The sequence below is a fragment of the Elephantulus edwardii genome, unplaced genomic scaffold (assembly GCF_000299155.1).
Source record: "Elephantulus edwardii isolate Elephantulus edwardi_28Jun2011 unplaced genomic scaffold, EleEdw1.0 scaffold00402, whole genome shotgun sequence".
NCBI classification, from domain to species: domain Eukaryota; kingdom Metazoa; phylum Chordata; class Mammalia; order Macroscelidea; family Macroscelididae; genus Elephantulus; species Elephantulus edwardii.
Genome location: NW_006400152.1, coordinates 49,481 through 65,074, shown reverse-complemented (window position 1 = coordinate 65,074; position 15,594 = coordinate 49,481). Strand labels below are relative to the sequence as shown.

Sequence of the window (15,594 nt, the reverse complement as noted above, 5' to 3'; positions counted from 1 at the left end):
ATAGAGAAACTAAGGTAATAAGTATTTCTAATGGATATGTTTTTCATATTATTAATTGCATTTCAGATTCTTCCAGATGATCCTGATAAAAAACCACAAGCAAAGCAGTTGCAGACACGTGCAGACTACCTCATCAAATTACTTAGTAAAGATCTTGCAAGAAAAGAAGCTCAGAGACTTTCTGGTGCAGTAAGTTAAAATTTAGATATTTGAGATCCATTTGTTTTTCAGTATAAGCAATTGAATGTGCTAAACACATGCAGGGAGCTCTTTTGACCTAATGGTAAGAACCTGCACTCCAATCCTAGAGGCACACAGTTTGAATCCACCAGCTGCTTAGCAGGAGAAGGATGAACAGTTTCCTCCCATGTGATTTCCTGCCTCTGAAAACCCTCTAAAGGGTTAGCTGTGAGTCAGTTCCAACTTGACAGCATACAGCAACAAACACAGATACTTAATAGGAGTTTGTATAAGTACATTATTTTAATTTAGTAGTTTGCTTGAATATGGTTATAATGATTATCTCAACATATGTATGTGAAAACTGGTGAGTTTAGCTTTCAGAAGTAGAACTTCTTTCTGTTTTTTTTTTTTTGTCTTTCCGAAGTGTTTTTCTAGTATTTGGAAAGAAACTGGGGAGGGTGTATGCTATTCGAAGCATGGAATTGTTTTGAAAAATCAGCCTACATTAGTGTTCCATTTGGAAGTATTGGAAAACTTACGATTAGCATCAAAAGTTGCTAAACTTAATTATAAGGGGACTTTAAAGTGCAGAGGAAAAACACTGAATGGGAAGTTGATAGAAACTAAACTACCTTAATACTGTCTCTTACTATTATTAGTGCTTCAAGGTAATATAAGAGTACATAAAGTATTTTTCACCTCTTTAGTAAAAAAAAAAGTTGGTTAATATTTACTTTTTCACATTAATACTGTGTTTAATCCATTAATTTTACATGTTTTCTTATGGTTGGTGGTTTTTAAAAAATTATTGATGAATTTTCTTTAGTAAAACTAGTAGAATTGGTTTAAATGAATGTAATTGTGTTTAGGGAGGTTCAAAGAGAAGAAAAGCTCGAGCTAAGAAGAATAAAGCAATGCCGTCTATAAAAGTGAAAGAAGAAATAAAGAGTGATTCTTCTCCTTTACCCTCAGAAAAGTCTGATGATGATGATGATGATAATGATGATGATGATAAGGTAGGAATGATTCTTAGGAAGAGAGCCTTTTCAATGGAAAAGAAACATGTTTTAGTTTACATTTAAAGGGAGCTTTGGTGGTGTAATATGTTGGGAGTTCCACTGCTAACCCAAAGGCAGAGTCTTACCTGGCAGCTCAGATCCTCTGTTGGCTTCTTAGGAGAAAGGTAGACAATATATATCCTCCTGTGCCATTTACGGACTCTGAATATGCTTGGAGGTTCAGCTATGAGTTGATTCTAACTCAGAGGCAATAAGATGAATTGAATTTGCATTTAAAACTTGATCTAAGTCCTAAAGTTTTACTTTTAGGTTGAGAAGTTCTTTTTTATGACACATGACATAGTCTTATTTTTGTAACAGAATCCCGTCCATTCAATGGTAGTATTACATATCACTAGAAAAGCACAAGTTTTTCCTTTTCAAGTGTTTGCCACTTGAATGAGTTTTTATCACTTTTGATTTTGTTAGGAATTTTGAGTAGGATTGCTTTACCTTAAATTAAAGAAAGGTAAACAATGCATGTATTATATTTAGTAGAATTCTGTATTATTTCAGAATTCAAATATATGTAGTTCATAATCATGCCAAGAGGAAAAAAAATTTAGTCTTTGTCAAAATTTGGTTAGTAATACATTGGCCATACTTGCACTTTCCAGGATGAGGTCACTTCTGTGAAACATCCAAATAAAAAGATTAAAGCAGAAAGAGACAGTGAAGAAAAACCTGAGCCAGATGTTTGTATTAAGGAACCAGAAGAAAAAAGGGAAGCAAAAGGAAAGGAGAATAAAAGAGAACTTAAAAGGGAGATAAAAGAAAAAAAGGATAAGAAAGCTATAAAGGAAAGAAAATTTAAAGAAAAAAGAGAAAGCAAAGTAAACGAAGCTATGCAGAAAGAAAAAAACATAAATGAAAAGGTATGCAAATCATAAAATGTAGAAAGTGAAAAATTCAACAATCTTCTTTAGGAGAATAAATATATCAGATTAAATTAATCTCAATAGCAGAGTACTTTTCAAAATTGGTCTGGATGTCTAAATAGTAAAAGAAAGAGTGGTTTGAAACTCCCCTCTTTTTTTTTCTTTTTCTTTTTTTTAAATCAGTATCTTTCCATTAGGGTTACATTTGAGAATAGCTTTGGGTTTTGGTTTCTCCTAATAAACTTGAGGGAAAAGAAAATATTTAAGGAGTGCCCAACCAGATAGGCACTTGTAGAATAAATGAAACTATTTTATTTATCACCATGCCTTTATTGTTATTGTTTGTAAATTCTCTTTTCTTCAGTTGAATGAATGCAAGTCTGATAACAAAGAAAGATCAAAAAAATCTTCAGTGTCAGATGCACCAGTTCATATCACTGCAAGTGGTGAGCCAGTTCCTATATCTGAAGAATCTGAAGAGTTGGATCAGAAGACATTCAGCATTGTAAGAAGTACATTCTTCATTATTTTGATTAACTCATGTACCATTTTACATAAATTGCAATTAAATCTTTTAGAGTTTATTTTGTGGTTTAGAAAAATTTATGATTTGAATGTATTACTGCATTTCAAACAAATTACAAATTATCCAAATTATTTTAAATTTAGAATCAACTTTTAAAAGACCTAATAGGTTGAAGAATATAAAGAAGAGTGTTTAGGGAATACAGTGAACTTATTTTTTTTTCTAAGCTTTAGCTTTTAAACTTTTGTCTATATATAATAGTGTTACTCTGGGAAGGAATAATTTTTATTCTTTTATTTTCTCAATCTTTTACGGACTGGTGTTTTCATAAAATAACAAAGTGAAATGTGAAGAAATATATACAAAATACAAGACAGTGTAGTGTTATTGCACAATAAGTCTATTCGTTAGTAGACTTACTAACTGTGCACTCATTTTTGTTTGCCAGTTTGACTTTTTTATAAGTATATGATAGTAAAGGTAATTACTGTCCAAAAATTGGAAAATTGTGAAAAATGAAACTGACAGATAGAAATTTTATGATAGATAGAGTAACATTTAAAACCCCTTTAAAAGAAATAGTTGTGGATACTATTTTCAAAAAATAAAACTCTGATGTCATTTTGGTTCTTTTGTTTAGAAATTTATAGTCATGATTTCATGATATACATCCCAGTTAATTGATTTAATAATAGCATGTTTAGTATTTCTGTTCTATCTCCTAGTTCTTAGTGTCTGGGATCTTGAAACCTTATAAGCAGCCACTAAAAGCATGACAGGTTCTATTCACCTAGAGCAACAGAGGAATAAAAAGGTGTAGTGGGAAGAAGACACAGTGGGTGTGGCTTATTGCCTTTACAAACAGTCTTTCTTTACTATATATAAGACATGAAGTAGTGGCCTCTGCCATTATTAAACATTTTGCTCAATAATTCTGTCTTGGAATCCTTATCAAAAGTAAAAATTTAAAACAGAGTTAATGAATTCTAGGCTTTCTAGCACCATAAGGATGCATCCCTGAAGTGATTGCCCTGCACCAATCTGTAAACCTTAACCCAAAAGTATCTTGTAAAGTCTTCAAATAGTGAGTTAGCGGCTGCTTCTTGTTGTTTGCCATCAAGTCGAGCACAAATCATAGTGACTCTATGAACAAAAGACTTAATGCCTTTCCATAACTGTCATTTCTCCCCGAGTTCATAGAGTTTCCAGAGGCATGTGGTTTAGGAAGTGCATGCCACTCCTGCTTCCAAACCTGTTATACAATTGGGAGTTCCACCAAACACTGTCCACATTGGGAAACCATTCTGCTGTTTCATACCTCGATGACACAAAGTTCTGCATCACAGAAAACCCAGGTTACTTCATACAGCACATTGACAAGGAATGATATGCAAAGTGGAAGAGTGTTCCCTCCAGATATGACAGCACTAGTCTGATTTAGCAGTGGTTAAGTGTCATTGAGTCGAATAAGACTCAGAGTAAGCTTTGCACAAAAGACTTGAACCCTGTTCTATACCTAACATCATTTCTGTACATTGCAGAGTTTAGAGAGTTTGTAGAGTTTCCAGAGGCATTTAGTTTAGGAAGTGGACGTCACTCCTGCTTCCCAGCATGAATCAATCTTGTCATGACTACGGAACAGTGTTCATCATCACAGCAACTCCAAGTTGTTCAGTAAAGCAAATAAACAAATAACTGTTGTGTCTTTTAAAGAATATTCATTCTAAAAAAAACCACACCCTCTATCTAGCAGGCCCTCTACCCTTGGTGAAAGGCTCATGGGCCACTCAGTCAAAATGTCTGCTTTGAGCATTGTGCTCATTTATTCTTTTAAAAAAGAACTATATGATCAAATTGGTAGTAGCCACTCAAAGACAGGATGAGAGGATAGATAGAACCTTTGGGTCAGTGAATTTATATAAAGAGGAAAAACTTGACAAAGGTTAAGAATAGTTACTCAGTTTGAATATAATATCATGTAGAAACATTTAAATTTTAAGTATAAGAAGTTATTCGTTACTGTCAGATTAATTCTGATGCCTGGCAACCCAGTGTGTAAAGAGAACTCCTAGAAGCAGATCTCTAGAATTATTTTCTGAGTTACCTCTGGGTGTGTCTAAACTAGCCTTTCAGCTGGTGGTTGGGTACTTTTGCATTATCCAGAAACTACTGGAGGGAGCTGTGGTGGCAGAGGAGTAAAGGAGCTACACTGCCAATCCAAAGACACACAGCTTAAATCTACCAGCTGCTCCACAGTAGAAAGATAGATAATCCCCTCCATCTCGTTTACTGCCTCTCAAAGCCCCCAGTAGGGTCACCTATGAGTCAGTCCTTAGTCAGCGTCAAAAGGACTCCTTGTATAAAAGATAATTCTTAAAAAAAAATACAAGAACTTTTTTTTTTTACGATAACTTTCTAAAAAAAAATAAATAAAAATAACTTTCTATACTAAAAAAGGGTAGCTCTGGTAACTTAGTGATCATAAACTATGTTGCAGTCCTTAAGGCACACAGTTCAAATCTGCCAGATGCTTTGCAGGAGAAGGATGGGCAGTCTCCTCCTGTGCAATTAACTGCCTCTGAAAACCCACCAGAGGGTTAGCTGTGAGTCACTTGTCACTCAGAGGTACACAACAACAATACCAAAATCTCCCTTTCCCCCCTTTTTCCTCCCACTCAGTCGTATCTGATCCTCCAGTAAGATTTTGGAAACTGTAAATAGCATGAGAGAAGATTGTCTATCTTTTTTCTCTAAGAATAACTGGTGGATTCACACTGCCTTTGCATTATCAGTACAACTCCCTGTGGACACCAGCAGCAGAGCTCATTTGCCAACTCTCTCTCATCTCTTTCTCTCTCCCTCCCTTCCTCTCTCTCCCTCTCTCTCTCTCTCTCTCTCTCTGTGTGTGTGTGTGTGTGTGTGTATACACAAAATATACACAAACACATATGTGTATATACACATGTAACATGAAAAATTTCATGTGTATGTATATGTGAGCATTTTGAAGAGACAATACAAATACTTAAGAGAAAAATGCAAAATGGTGGTTTTGCAATGAAATTCTCACTTTTTATGAATGAGGCTCTGGTTCAGTTCCCAGTGAATACACCTTAATACATTATGTGTATTCTGTTAATACACTGTGTTCATATATTCAGTGAATACACCTAACTTTCTGTTACTAGTGGAGGCTTGTGTGATGCTGAGCAGTATCAGCACAGTTTATACACAATGACGAATTAGGAAGCCCTGGAAACTTTTATAAATATCAGCCAGTTGAAAACTTTTGTAGCACAACTGTCTGAGAGGCATCTTCCTCCTTTTGCACATGTTGGTTCAACATGAATTGAGGCCTGTTCATTGTCAACCAATAGCATCAAATAGTTAAAAGCATCAGGTGACATTTAGTGCTTATATTGATATTAAATAATTCTATATATTTACTCAAATAAATGTTGAAAAAGGTATCCTTATTTTCTCATTTAAAGTGTAAAGAAAGAATGAGGCCCGTCAAAGCAGCTTTGAAACAACTTGATAGGCCGGAGAAAGGTCTTTCAGAAAGAGAACAACTGGAACACACTAGACAATGTTTAATAAAAATTGGAGACCATATCACGGAATGTCTGAAAGAGTATGCAAATCCTGAACAAATTAAGCAGTGGAGAAAGTAAGTGATAATACTTCTCAAGAAATACTAACTTCTGTAACTATAATTCTGTAACAATTTTTACTTTCTTTTTTCTACTTCTAAAGATTAATAACAAAATATCTAACAAGATTACCTGAAAATTATTTTTTCTCTTTAACCTTACAGATTTTTTTTCCAGATAAAATGTTACAGTAATGATGTGAACAAACATTTACAATGTAACTTGACTTTCCATTCAAATACTGAAATACATTGATTATAATACAGGCAGTGTAAGTGTACTTTCCCCACTTCATCCAGTACTTCTTAATTCCATTAATCTTCCTGTGCTACTCCTTCCTGCCTCCTGGACTTTATGCTTGGTCATATACTCCTCTTCTGACCTCACATGGTTGGTTCTGAGGAACGAATGTCTCACTGCTTTTACTAGTCGCATTATATGCATATCTGTTGTTTAACTGAGAATTGAGCCATGGGTGAGTTCTGTTGCATGTTTGAAGAATGACTAAGGACTATAGTCTCAAAGGTCCTACCAGTTTCTCTCAGACTAATAAGCCTCACCTCTTTAATACTGTGGTGGTGGTGGTGGTGGTGGTGGTGGTTGTCAGGTACTGTCGAGTTGCTTGGGACTCATTGCAACCCTATGTATAACAGCTCTGAGAACCATGCTCTATCTTGAGCCTACCTTATCATCTCTAACATACCTACTCCCATTACCCCAGTCACTGAGTCAGTCTGTCTGTCTCTTCGCTTTAATAACAAGAGAGTATCAATGATTTTTATTAAATATTGTAAGTTACATTCAGTAGCCTTCAAATATACCACACCATTATCCTTCTATAACCACTCAAACCCAACAACAATTCATTCATGCAAAATTTATGAGTGAAGGCAAAATGCCCCTTCAACTTATGTTAAGGTCCTGTTTAGCTCCTGTGTTTGTTTTTAGTAAAAAAGTTGGCAAGGGGCATCTTGAAGAATGACTAGTAGCCAGAGACTTGACTTGTTCTTTTTTTACCTCCAAATACCAATCCCTCATCCTTTTTCTCCACTGGTCTAATTAATTTTTATCTTGCCTTCATTTAGCTCCAATAACTTTTGATTTACCTTTCCTGCTACTTATTCTTGCCACCACTCCATTGTCTCTGGTTATACATTTCCTTAATTTGGGCAGAAGGACAGAAAGAAAGCCCAAACTGAGGAATATTCTAGAAATTAAGTTGTCTTCCATCACTGTATTGTCACTTTTGTTTTTCACTGAAATTCACTATATTCAGTGTTCTGAATACTATCTCATAGAAGAATTAATTAAAAAAATAATGACATAAGGATCTTTCAGTATCATTGAACTGCTAGAACTCCCATCTATGTAATGTACGCATTGATAAATGTACTAAAGGAAGTAAGATTAAAAATTCATCCATCATTGTATATTGTAGTTAAGTGCTGGGAAGTCTAGAATGTCTCATAGCAACCCTATAAACAACAGATCAGAACCTTGTCCTATCCTGTGCCATCCTCTTCATGTCTAACATACTTGAGCCCATTCCTGCAGTCATTGTCTCAGTCCTTCTCGTTGAGGGTCATCCTCTTTGACCATCCACCTTTCCAAGCATGAAATTACTATCCAGGGAATATATCCCCTCCTCACAACATGCCCAGAGCGTGTGAAGTGAAGCTTACCCATCCTTGCCTCCAAGGACCACTCTGGCTGCACCTTCTCCAGGAGATATGTGTGTTTGCTCTTTTAGAAGTTCATGGGGTATTCAGTACTCTTCACCAACACCCTAACTCAAAGGCATCAGTTCTTCTGTCGTTTTTGTACACTGTTCAGTTCTTAGATGCATAGTAGATGATTGCAAAGACCGTGACTTGAGTCAAGCGCGCCTTGGTCTTAAAGTTGACATCATTGGTCTTCGGGATTTTGAAGAGGTCCCTTACAGGGTATCTCCCAATCCCCTGACTGCTAGTCCCAAGGTTGTTGATTATGGATCCAAGTGAAGATGAAATCATTGGCAACCTCATTCTTTCTTCCATCATGTTGTTGCCTACTGGTCCAGTAGTGAGGATTTTTATTGTGTTGATGTTGAGATGCAATCAATATTGAACTCTCTAGTCCTTGATCTACAGCAAGTACTTCAGGTCTTGCTTTGAGCAAGCAAGGTTAAACCATCTGCATAATGCAGAAAGGCCGGGTCCTTGAATGATTGATTGCTCATCAGACAAACAGATATGGAGAAAGGATACAGCTCTGATGCACACCTTTCTTGATTTTAAACTATGCATTGTTCTTAGCTCTGTTCAGGTGATGGGGTTTTGGTCTCTGAGTAGGTTTTGCATAAGCACAGCTTAGTGTTCTTGGATTCTCATTCTTCTCAGAGTTAGCCAGAGTTGCTTTTATGATCTACACAGTCAGATGCCTGGAAGATAGCAGAAAAAGACAGATGTTATATATTTTATTAAAAAGCTAGAACAGGCAAATGTATAAGGACTAGGGATTTTTTTTTAGTGGTTGCCACAAGTGGTAGGGAAGGAGAATGGGGGGAGTTCTTCACCCATGGAGTTTTTAGTTTACATTAATAGAAATATTTCCACTGGTTATGGTTAAGTTTGCATCATAGCCTTATATAGCGTAGTTGAATATCATTCTTATTAATAAGTTGTACACCTATAGAAAAATTATATTGACAGAAGCTTTCTGATATTAGAATGACAAAGGTAACAAAAAGAGAATGGGGGCGCTGTCTGTGTGTGTAGTCACAGCTCCTAGGGTTTGGTTCCTTGATTGTATTGTGGAACATCACAGTTAAACAGCCTAAAATGTTTAGTGCTTCTGTTCTGCTTCCTAGCTTGTGATATAGTGTTTAATTCTTAAAATCTGACAAGCTTTCACTCAGAGTACAGCAAATGACTTCTCTTCACCTGGAATAAAAGAGGAGGATAATCACTAAAAAAGGAGGAATGTGTGGTAAATTTCCTCCATGAACAGCCTCTTTTTCTGTGATACCCGAATTAGATGGTACCCAAATAACATTATTGACCAGGCTGCTTCTTAGAGGTAAGGATGGTGAAACTTCATCTCACATAATTTTGTCAGGAAGAAGAACCATTCTTTGGGTAAATACATCACACTTTAAGGAAGAACGTCAGGAAAGAGAAGACCCTCAGTAAGACGGATTGACAGTGACTGCAACAAGGGCCTTAAACAGTTCAGAAATTGATGTCACAGTGGTACAGAATAGGTTAGAGTAACTGAATTTTCATCAACTTGACAGAGCCTAACAACAATAAACCATTACTGAACACTAGACTTAAGAAAAATTGCACAGCATAATCCTAATAAAAAGTGATAAACTACAGAACAGAATTAAACATTCTCATGATCCCTATTTTTAGGAGTCACATAGTCTAAAGGAACCTCTTACATGATTGCCTTGAGATAATCTTTAAACCAGAAATAGCCTTGAAGTCTTCTTAAAACCAAACAGTTATTTGGTGAAACTTACATAGAATATCAACATTGAATTTTAAGATGTACCTCCTTCTCAGATGTACCTGTGTGGTATCAGATGGATAATAGCCACTAAAAAGTAAACTTACAGATGGAGAATTTATGTTAAAGAGCAGCTTTGAAAATGAGAAGTTAGAAAAAATTTTATCCGTGTCACTCAGTTGTACATGTAGAAGCTGTTAGATATCCCCATATATATTCTTAATAACAAATTCTTTAAAAAGAGTTTCATTACAAACAAATATATTTTATATCTTTAATTCTTCTGAGATAAAAGTAGATGTTAGAAATTTATATTTTAGCCAAATAGCATACTGTATATATTTTATGTACTGCACAACCCAAGCATTATTTTTGTAAGCATGCTATTCAGATTTTGTGTGTGTGTGTTTTATTTTTCTTTGTTTTGTTTTGGATGTTTGGTTTTGTTTTTTGTGTGTGTATGTTTGTTTGTTTGTTTTTAAAAAAGCATGTTAAAGACTTCATTTTTTACCCCCTTGTACAGTGGAATATTTCATCTTCACATTGGTGTTTGTTGACAGATAGGTTTGGTTCTTAGCAGCTAACCCTCACCAAGCTACCTTCCGGTTCCTAAAGTTGCCTGTCTCCTGGAAGCAGTTCTTCCCCACCTTAGAACCAACCACGTCCAGTGCAGAGTGAAATCATTTTCTCTGCCCCCAACATAACCCTCTCCAGAGTGACTTAAGAAATGCACAGACCTGCATGTTTTAGCTGTTGTTTGTGACTCATAGTGACCCCCATGTACAACATCTCTGAAAGCTGCTCTATCCTAAGCCAACTTTATTGTCTCTGAAATACTTCATTATGAGTTAAGTCTCTCCACCCTCCCAAGCATGATGTCCCTCCAAGGACTGGTCCCTCCTTGCAACACATCCAAGCATGTCAGACAGAGCTTCAGAATCTTTGCCTTCAAGGAGCAGCCTGTTTTCACCTTCTTCAGAACGAACAAGTTTGTTCTAGCAGTCCATGTTATATTCAATACTCCAGCACCACAGCTCAGAGACATAGATTCTCCTTCTATCATCCCTGGCCACTGACCAGCTTTCTGATGCATAGCAAGTAATTGCAAAGACTATGGGCTGTATCAGGTGCACTTTAATCTCCGGGCTGACATCATTGATCTTCAGTACTCTGGAGAAGTCCTGAACAGCAGACTTTCCCAGTACAATTCACTTTTTTATTTCCTGGCTGCTAGTAACAAGAGTGTTGATTGTGGATCCAAGCAAACTGAAGGTGTTCACCATCTACCAAGATGCTGCCAAATCTCGCATTGGTGAGAATCTTTGTTTTCTTGGTTGAGCTTCAATCCATATTGAAGGCTACAGTTCTTGACCTGCAGCAAAAAAGGTCCTCCTCAGTTTCAGCAAGCAGGGTTGTGTTACCTACATAATGCAAATTGTTTATGAATCTTCCTCCAATTCTGATGCATCATTTCTCCTCATAGAGCCTAGCCTCTTGGATAATCTGTTCTGCATAGAGATTGAAAAGGTATGGAGATAGGACACATCCCTGCCATATATCCTTCCCACTTTTGAATCAAGCACTATTTCTTTGTTCTATTCTGACGACTGCCTCCTGGTACAAGTATAGGTTTTGCATAAGCACGGTCAAGTGTTTGGTATTCCCATTCTTGTCAAAATTAGCCACAGCTTGTTGTAATCCAAAAAGTCAAATGCCTTTGCATAGTCAATGAAATACAGGTAGACATTTCTCTCTGCTCTTAGCCAAGATCCATCTAACATTCACCATAATATCCCTAATACAGTGACCTCTTCTAAACACAGCCTTGCACATCTGGATGTTCTCAATTGATGTGTTCAATAGTTTTGGGATAATTTTCAGGAGAATGTGATAATAATGATGTTGTTCAATAATTTTCACACTCTGATGGGTCACCTTCCTTTGGAATGGAAACAAATATGAATCTCTTCCAGTCAGTTAACCAAATGGCTGTCCTCCAGATTTTTTTGGCACTACTTGATGAGTGCATCCAGGACAGTGTCTCTCTGGTTGACAGGTCTACATATTCTGGGCCAAAAGAAGCCACCTAGATAGGCAAAGCTGGCATAACTTCAGTGTGTACACTCCACCTAACCTTCCTTGGTGGCTGCCGGTTGGCTGCTATGGTCAAGCATTTGGATCTCTAGCCCATGTGGATGGTGAGGACTGGACAGATTTTTATTTTTCAATTTCCAGGTTACTACCAAACTAAATTCATTCATAATTTCTTGGCCATGGCTTTTATATTTATTAAATATGATCAAAAGTATTCTTTTCAGACCACTAAAATGAGGTAAGTTCTCTGTAGAAATGTCTTAAGATGTATAATGTGTGCATTGTGCCAGAACTCTAAAAAACTTTCATCATTACTGCCTGTTTATGTTGTTTGTGTAATTTGAGTGTACTATCTATCTGTGAACAATAAAACAACCACTTTTGGTTTTAAGTTGATTCTGACTCATAGCAACCTTAGGACAGAGTACACTGCCCCATAGGCTTTCTGAGGTATTTAATCTTTTTTGTTTACAAAGTCATATACTTTGTTTCACACTGTTCTTCATTCACATTGTATTTCATACAGTCATTCTCATATGTTTTATAAAATTAATCCCCATTGGACCTTGCCCATCATTTCCTTGTCTTTTCACTCGGATCTTTTCCATTTCTTTACCCCATTTCTTCCACTCACCAAACTGCAACCCTATTCATCCTCAGCCGTCTTTGTAGAAGACCTCTTTTCTCCTTCAGGGTAACTGATGGATTCAAAATAGCTGCCAGAGTTTAATCCCATTATAACCAGGACTGCTGCAGAAAAATGCAGTAGTCTGTTGGTTACTGTATTTATAAACCAGGTAAATATTTTCACTTACTGAGTGGCCTAGTGGTAAGCTCTGCAGGAATCCTAAAAGCACCGCGGTTTCAATCCACCAGCTGTTCTGTGGGAGAAAGAGGGGCAGTCTACTTTGTGATTCTCCGCCTCTGAAACCTACAGGAGGATTAACTGTAGGTTGGTTCCGACTCAACAGTTCACAACATTATGAATATCGGTTCAGCTAGGTTTTTATTTTCTCACCTAAGTTTCCGTTTTTATTATTATCAATTTAAATAATATACCTATAGAATTTCTGCCAACTGCTCCATGAAAGAAAATTAGGCTCCTTCCTTCCAGTTTTCAGCCTTGAAAAACCTGCTAAAGGGTCAGCTATGAATTGGTTTCAACTCAACAGTATATAAAAAACCACAAGAGTATACAAGATTTTACTTATTTACCTCTCTTTCCACAATCATCCTGGCATGTTAATGTTGTTAATTAGGTGCTACCTAGTCAGCCGTATAAGAAGAAGATCCTTAAGAATTGGAAAATGTGCCAATTCTGCTTTTGTTTACTGGATAACAGTTAAATAAAAATCAAAACATCTTTATCTTTACTAAAATTTTAGCTGTTTTATATGCTAACAGACCTTCTGAAAAAATTTTTAATGTTATCTCTCAGTAGTAACAATTTGATTAGAGTAGGTATTAATTATAAAGAAGTTATTTAATATTTTTAGTATCAAAGTAATTAAATGACTTTTCACAATTACTGTTCAGTAATAAAATCTGAAGGTTTTTTGTTTTAAATTATTTTTTTTACGTGCATGCACACATGCCATCAACTCAGATCCTACTGGTACAGGAAGAGATTGCCCCCTCCTTCTACAGCAGAGCAGTTGGTGGACTTGAACCACCGCCCTTTGGGATTGCAGGGAAGCTTCTTGCCACTAGACCACCAGACCTTGGTTTTAAAGAATTCTCTTTCATTGGATATCTGTTTCATTTATTATATGGGGTAGTATATTTTCTTTATTTTTTCTCTATTTCTTTGATCATTTCCACTGTCTAGTAATAAACTGCCTATTTGAAAAAGAACTTAGTCATTTTAAAAAAGAAAATAGAAGTTGCGAAAAAAAGAAACCAGTTTCTTTGGGTGTTGATAATCATCTATATTTTGATGTGGATTTTGAGTTAGTATAATAATGTGGAAAATTCATTGAATGTGCATTCAAATATTTTATATTTCAGAGAGTGTGTGTGTGTGTAAATATATTATTATAAGAAAATATTTTCTTGAACTCTGGTTAATGACAAGTACATGCTGAAATAAAGGGAAAAGTCCTCATGTTAAATTTTACTTTGAAATCTGTCAAACAAACAATGATCAGAGGAATAAATATATGAAGTGATGTGTGATGGATCAAGCACAGTTAAATGTTAATAATCTTAAGTGCATGTGTGGTCATTGTAAAAAATCTTCGTTTTATGTGCATTTCTGTTTAGAAAAGGGAAACTTAATAAGAAATTAAAAATTTTTTAATTGACTAATGGGTCTTTTCTTCTTCTAGAAACCTGTGGATTTTTGTATCTAAATTTACTGAGTTTGATGCAAGAAAGTTACATAAGTTATATAAGCATGCTATTAAAAAACGGCAGGAATCTCAGGTAAGTTAATGTTACTAGTTTTCTGTTTAATTTAGTTCTTTAAAATGGAGACCTTCTTCTCTGTAGAAGAATTAATAAATGTAAAGGAAGAATAATGTTGTTACATGCTCTCGAGTTGTAGGCGACTCATAGCGACCGTATGAATTTTCTTCGTTTCTCCAAGTTCATAGGGTTTCCAGAGGCAAGCTATTTCGGAAGTGGATGTCACTCCTGCTTCCAAGCTTTTTTTAATCAGGGAGCTCCACCAAACACTGTCCACCATGGTAACCAAAATAGCGCATTTGGCACATCAGAGTCACAGTGTTCAGCATCACAGTCACCACAGTCACCTCTATACAGCAAATCTACAGCAGTGCTCTACCACCTAGAAGAATATTTGACCAAAAGCAAAAACAGGCCTGAGGGATGCAGATTAAAATCACCCACCTTTGGCTTGATAGCATCAATTTCTGTCCATTAGGCCAACTAAGAACTCTCTATGTACTCATAGCGACCCTATGAACTTTTATGATATTAGAATACCATAATCCTAATTGTTGTAGGAAAGATGTCCCAGATATATATTAATTGCAAAGGAAAACCACTTAAACAGGGCATACCTGACTGATAACACCTTATCTAGATCATCTAGGTTAGTATCTCCAGTAATAAGACATAATGACCGGGAACTCAAAATATAATAATGAAAAAGATACTTTTTGTATTCAAGACAGTTGTATTCTTGCCAGAAGTGTAGACCTTTAGTCTAACATTTTCTCATGCTTAACTAATTGAGGAAGGTGAAAAAACAAGAAAGGTTAAGAAATGTATCACAGATTAAAGAAAATTGTGAGATCTTAAATTATATCCTAGAACACAAAACAGGATATCGATTGCAAATGGCAACGAATATGAGCGAAGTCTGTCATTAACAGTATTCTTCTGCCAGTGGTTTAACTTTGACCATCATGGTATGTGAAATACCATCATTAAGAGAAATAAGATGAAGAGTTTGTATATGAGAACTCTTAGTACATTTCTAAAATAGTTTCCAAAATAAAATTTCTTTTAGAAGTTTGAATTGTACTTTTAAAAAAGATTTCTAATGTTACATTTATACATTCTAAAATATTAAGTGATGATTTGGTTCAGTGTCAGAATTTTTTTCTTTAGGATATTTTAAGGATCAGTATTTGAATGTACTTCTAAGACATTCTTAACCATGTTCATTTATTTTAGCAAAACAGTGACCAGAACAGCAGCTTGAGTGCTCATGTGGTTAAAAATCCAGGTGAGTAAACCTCTCT

General features: G+C 35.7%; 1 protein-coding gene across 1 annotated transcript in view; it reads left to right on the top strand.

Annotated features, from left to right (window-relative positions):
- LOC102870676 (chromodomain-helicase-DNA-binding protein 1-like) overlaps window positions 1-15,594 on the top strand; it is an 82,730-nt gene that overhangs the window by 65,357 nt on the left and 1,779 nt on the right. Inside the window, 6 exon segments of the mRNA XM_006902387.1 lie at window positions 67-189; window positions 1,053-1,199; window positions 2,484-2,624; window positions 6,137-6,315; window positions 14,212-14,308; window positions 15,527-15,578. Of these exon segments, the coding sequence (XP_006902449.1) occupies window positions 67-189; window positions 1,053-1,199; window positions 2,484-2,624; window positions 6,137-6,315; window positions 14,212-14,308; window positions 15,527-15,578 (739 nt within the window).